The sequence below is a fragment of the Etheostoma spectabile genome, unplaced genomic scaffold (genome assembly GCF_008692095.1).
Source record: "Etheostoma spectabile isolate EspeVRDwgs_2016 unplaced genomic scaffold, UIUC_Espe_1.0 scaffold172, whole genome shotgun sequence".
NCBI classification, from domain to species: domain Eukaryota; kingdom Metazoa; phylum Chordata; class Actinopteri; order Perciformes; family Percidae; genus Etheostoma; species Etheostoma spectabile.
In genome coordinates, this window is record NW_022605573.1 from 262,866 (window position 1) to 268,428 (window position 5,563).

A 5,563-nucleotide genomic window follows, 5' to 3' on the forward strand; every position below is an offset into this window, starting at 1 on the left:
AGGTCTGGATGACCTGTTGATGACACATTACGAAATGTCACTTGAACTGGCAGCTTCCTGTTACGCGACTGGAGGAACCACAAAAAACCTGATTAGGAGATTAAAGACAAGATAGGAAACTGCACATCTGAGGAGAGCTGAAAGACACGTATAAGATCAAGAGACCTGAAGACGACAGAGAGGCAGGCGACACACCAACTGGACATGGGTCGTGTACTGGTGCTGTTCACGTTGCTCTGGAGCTCAGGTAGGACTTCAACCTGTTTAACTACAGTACAGCTGTCTGGATTGTTGTTGTTTCATGGACTTTTTCTATTTACTTTGATTAGTTAACTGTCAATTGTTTCTGGATGTTTGAGTTGAGGACAGCTCCGCTTGTTATCGTAAACGCAACAAAAGTTAAAGGCCAAAAAGTACTTTATTAAACAGTGATTGGATGTGAATGTGAGTCTTTGGCCGGGATGGGAACCCAACCCTCTGAGGACAGAGGTCCAAATGACCCGTAGGCTTTATGGCCAAATGATAATATAATAATACAATAATGATATAATACAATAATGATACAATAATGATAATATAATAATAATAATATAATGATAGATAATATACCTTTAACTATGTAAATATCCACACTCCTTATATTTCTATATCTGAGCAACTGTAACACAGAGTTTCCCTTCGGGGATCAATAAAGTATTTCTGATTCTGATTCTGATCTCTTTACACGTTGCTCTAGGAGAGATTTAGGCCTCACTCCACAGAAAGCTGGGTTTGTTCTGAATATGTTGCTATGACACACATGGATCAGGTTCAGGATCAGGGATCAGGTTAAATACAAATAAAAATAAAATGCCCTTAGACCTGGCGTTTCTCTTGCGTGTCAGTTGCGTGGCGTGCATGTTAGAAATAGGGCCAACGCCTATTTTTCAAGCGTTTTCATGCCAATAAAATACAAAAAGATGTTTGTCATTTTGACATAAATACATTTAATAAATGACATTTTGATGTTTGAAAGTCTCCAGGTGTTGACATAAATGCAGATATAAATGTAATGTTTTAATCAATTTTCAAATATTGCACCTGTTAACATAGAACCAAATATTGTGTATTGCCTATTTTGCCGTCAATACTGCAGACATCTTTGCTGTAATCAGTATATATATTTATATTAAATATGGTATTTCATTTCATCAATGGTAAACATACATGCGTACAGCCAGTTTGGTAAGGTTACCTGCAACAGTCAATAAAGAGTAGTTTTATTCTCCATGAAACAAGTTTGCTTTTTTTTTGGTAAGAATTATGCACACAAAAAAAATACACGCACACACACACACACACACACACACACACACACACATACATATATATTTTTTAAATATAATATATTATATTATAACACAACAAAAATGTGCAACTATTTTACAAAAAGAAACAGAAAACCAAGAAAAGGCCAAAAAATCGTGGAAGGATGCATTATTATTATAGAACCCGTAACTTCTAGGAAAGGGAAAAGCACAGACAGAGTCCGTGTGGGAGCATAATGTGTGTGTGTGTGTGTGTGTGTGTGTGTGTGTGTGTGTGTGTGTGTGTGTAGGGCTGGGCGATTTGGAGAAAATCAAATATCACAATATTTTAGACAAAATACCTCAATATCGATACCATAACGATATTGTAGTGTTGACTATTGGTGGTTTTACGAAATATTCGAATATTACTCTATATTCCAGTACTTTGAGAGACATGTCTTTATGTAATTATAACATATTTCTTGCAATAAATATTCCCTAAAATTATGAATGCTCATTTTTATCAAAGTAAGTGCAGTAGTACAACTAGCAGGAGACAGGTTATGACTGAGGTAAGTTTGGAGACACTATAAGTGATGTTTCTACTGAACTTCTCTGCCTGACCCGTCCAGAGCAGGACACATTTTTCATTTATTTTTTGTTTCTTTTAGGATTCCTCCCAGGTTTCCAGACAGAGGAAGAAGGTAAAACGGAGAAACTAGATGTAAATCAAGAATTACACAGCAGTTTTTGAAGTGTGCCGATGTGCTGCAATAGCAGCAATCGGCGCAATGACTATTATTGCCCATACTTATTATTCCGCCAGATGTTTGTCTCGCTACTAGCCCCGGAGCGTCGCCAACACGCGCACACAAAATACATCAAAACGTGTGTAATGATTGGGAATGGTGTGCTATGACTTTTCTAAGAGATTTGCCACGTGGTTTTTACGAAATGGGCAAAAAACGGCAATAAATTTCTCATAGACTTGAATGTGAAATATTTGGGAAATCGGTCAACATTGCTCCATATGCCAGCTCTTTGGGACCGTGCTGTATCGCCATACTATAACGTAGAAACATGATTAAAAGTTTCAACCGAAGACAAGACTTTGGCGTTTATTGGGCTGAATGGGCATTCAGATATCAATCACGGTTTCTCTCAAATCCCAGTTTACGTATCGTCCCGTTTTCAGACCGTCTCAGATTTTCCAATGTGTGTGTATGTGGTGAATGTTGAGAGCTAGAGTGGAGGACAGAGTGGGGAAATTTAAAAAATCATCTTGATTCTTTCTCTATAACTTGCTCCAACGCCAACAATTCTAACTTGTCATGGCCAATTTATACATCAAAACGCAGGTATTTGTGTCCAGTTTCAGCTAATGTGCTGTATGCGATATGAATTATATTTTTTGCTCAGCAACCTTTCAAATGACAAGAGTTCCCAATCTTTCTCCATTCACTGCCATGTTTGCCATTTTATTGATAGCTAGTATCCCTTTGATTATTTGATAATTTGTTTGAGAGCTTGTTCAGTATCTGAATAGCTGCTGACAGCAGGTGCCAGGTGCAGTCGTTAACTGATTACAGATAAAAGAGATGACATCACAGAGATGAAAGGCTTCCTATTGGTCCTTAGTAAACAGGCAACCATACTCTGTATGTCTGTCTGTCGACATCCCTCTCTCAGACACACACACACAGACAGACACACACACACACGTCCTAACGTCTTAAATAGTTTTTAAAAAGTTATATCTCTGAAGGGTTAGGACACTTATTATTTTTTATTAGGTTTTATTGCTATTTGCATGTGCCTCAAGTAGGAGGCACACTGATAAAATTTCTGCAGAATTTTCTAGTTTTACTAATTACTCTCTTTTTGCAAAGAAACTCTCGCACACTGTCTGACTTGATACATTTAAAAAGGTTTTAGATCTAGGTTTAGTACTGAATAGAGCCCGACTGATTTTTAAGGCCGATACTAATACAAATACTTGGTTATTTAAAAATCCGATATTCCAATATATATGATTAAAAAACAAAGAGAAACGCGTAACTAGACAAACAGATTTCAGTTATTTGTAGTTATTCATGAGTTCTCACTAAAATAATATGATAATAATAATATGTTTTATTGCACAACAGACAGAGGGAACACAAAATATATTAAAGTTCTGAAATTCTGTGCAGTAAAATCAGTGTTGCCAACAGGGACAGTTGTTAGCGTCCTCTGGTGGACATATGCACGCCATCACAACAGGGACGTTGTAGAGCTCCTCTGGTGGACAACATGCAAGCGCCATCACTAACAGGGACGTGAGAGCGTCCTCTGGTGGCAGACTATGCAACGCCATCACTAACAGGGAACGTTGTAGAGCGTCCTCTGGTGGCAGACTTGCAACGCCATTCACTACATGGACATTGTAGAGCGTCCTCTGGTGGACAGACTATGCAACGCCAACACTCATGACATGGTTGACGTCCGTTTTTATTTTTTAAATATTTATATATATATTTATACTTTATCAGAAATTTTATTTGTCATTAAAAATGAAAGACAAATTACATTTTTATTGGCCATTAAAAATGCAAATATGGATGGATCGGGAAATGCCTATTATCGGCCAATAATATCAACGATATATCGGTGGGGCTCTGGTTCCGAAACGTCACCAGTTCTTAAAGTTATCTTTACAAGTTAGAGTGTGCAGGAGTTTCTTTTAAACCTTTGACCTACTCGTCTCTCTCCTACTCACCTGTCTCATGCAATAGATGTACCAAATATTTCTCTGTACTAATTACTCCATCACCTGTGTTCAGATATTGATGATATGCGGTTGATGGGAGGATCCAGCCGCTGTTCTGGTGTGCTAGAGGTGAAGAGCCAGGGAGAGTGGACAGAAGTGGAGGACTGGGACTGGGACCTGAAGTTAGCAGACGTAGTTTGCAGACATCTGGACTGTGGCTCTGTGGTTCGAGCTTCATCAAAAAGACGTTCAGACCCTTTTAGCAGAATCACACCTTCCTGTCCCGAGTCTGGACCTAGACTGAAGAAATGTTTAACAAAGAGGACTATAATTTTTCCAACCAGTTTGGAGATCATCTGCTCAGGTAACAACCATCAGTAACACAACAACACAAATTCCAAAGCAAGCTCAAAGGTAGGCTTGTTGTTGAGGCTCAGGGCTTCAAACCTTCCAAGATGTTCCTCTTACATCAGCTCCCAGAAGGGGACGGTCTCTTATCTGGCCTGTAACAACGACTTATGTAATAACTTATTAACTAAAATTTCAAATTGTAATGTATTTATAATTCATTTTGTAATAACAATTGCATAGTGTAATAATTTTTCCCATTTATTAATAAAATACCGCTACAGAGCTCTGTGATGCCAGGTGGAAGTTGTAGGTAGATGATGGAGAGCTCCGTCAACAATACAGTAGTTTGTAGTTCAGTTTACCTGATGAAGGGGACTTGAAGGGGACCTCTGTCTGATTCTCTCTCTCTGTTCTCCAGACTCTGTCAGGCTGGTGAATGGGACTAGTCTGTGTTCAGGCAGACTGGAGGTAAAGTCTACCCAGTCTACCCAGTCCTGGTCCTCAGTGTGTGAAGAAGGCTTTGACCTGCAGGATGCAGAGGTGGTCTGCAGGGACCTTGGCTGTGGGGCTCCTTCAGTCCTCCAGGGGGCGCTCTATGGAGACATGGAGGCTCCAGTGTGGACCAAAGAGTTCCAGTGTAGAGGCCATGAGTCTGCTCTGCTGGACTGTGACAGCTCAGATAGAAACACCTGCTCTTCTGCCAAAGCTGCTGGACTCACCTGCTCAGGTAGAGGAGAGGAGCTGTAGCTTTGAATTGAGTTTCTATTTTAATAAATGTGACATGATCTATTTTTACTAATTACTCTTGTCTGCTCAGAGCCCGATAATTTCCAGTTGGTGACAGGATCCAGTCGCTGTGCCGGTGAACTGGAGATGAAGAAAGATGGAGAGTGGAATAAAGTGGTTGATAAAGATTCTGCCTGGAACCTAAAGGCAGCAGATGTAGTGTGTAGACATCTTGACTGTGGCTCCGTGGTTTCAACAGAGAGGAAAGTGATGGAGTGGTCCACAAGAGGTTGGAGGATTAGCTCAACCTGTTTTCAGTACACATCTTCAGTTAGGGAATGTGTATTAACAAAGTCATATGTTTCCAGTTCCATTCTGGAGATCAACTGCTCAGGTAACACCACACCAACAATACTTCAGCTATAACTGTAATCTCAGTCTTTTTGCT

At 39.6% G+C, this 5,563-nt stretch overlaps 1 protein-coding gene across 1 annotated transcript in view; it reads left to right on the plus strand.

Moving 5' to 3' along the window:
- Positions 1–89: 89 nt before the first annotated feature.
- Positions 90–5,563, plus strand: part of LOC116685734 (scavenger receptor cysteine-rich type 1 protein M130-like) — a 6,319-nt gene continuing 845 nt past the window's right edge. Inside the window, exons 1-5 of the mRNA XM_032510645.1 lie at positions 90–247; positions 1,961–1,993; positions 4,112–4,402; positions 4,808–5,116; positions 5,207–5,404. Coding sequence (XP_032366536.1) covers positions 205–247; positions 1,961–1,993; positions 4,112–4,402; positions 4,808–5,116; positions 5,207–5,404 — 874 coding nt within the window. The 5' untranslated portion in view covers positions 90–204. The remainder of the gene's footprint in view (positions 248–1,960; positions 1,994–4,111; positions 4,403–4,807; positions 5,117–5,206; positions 5,405–5,563) is intronic.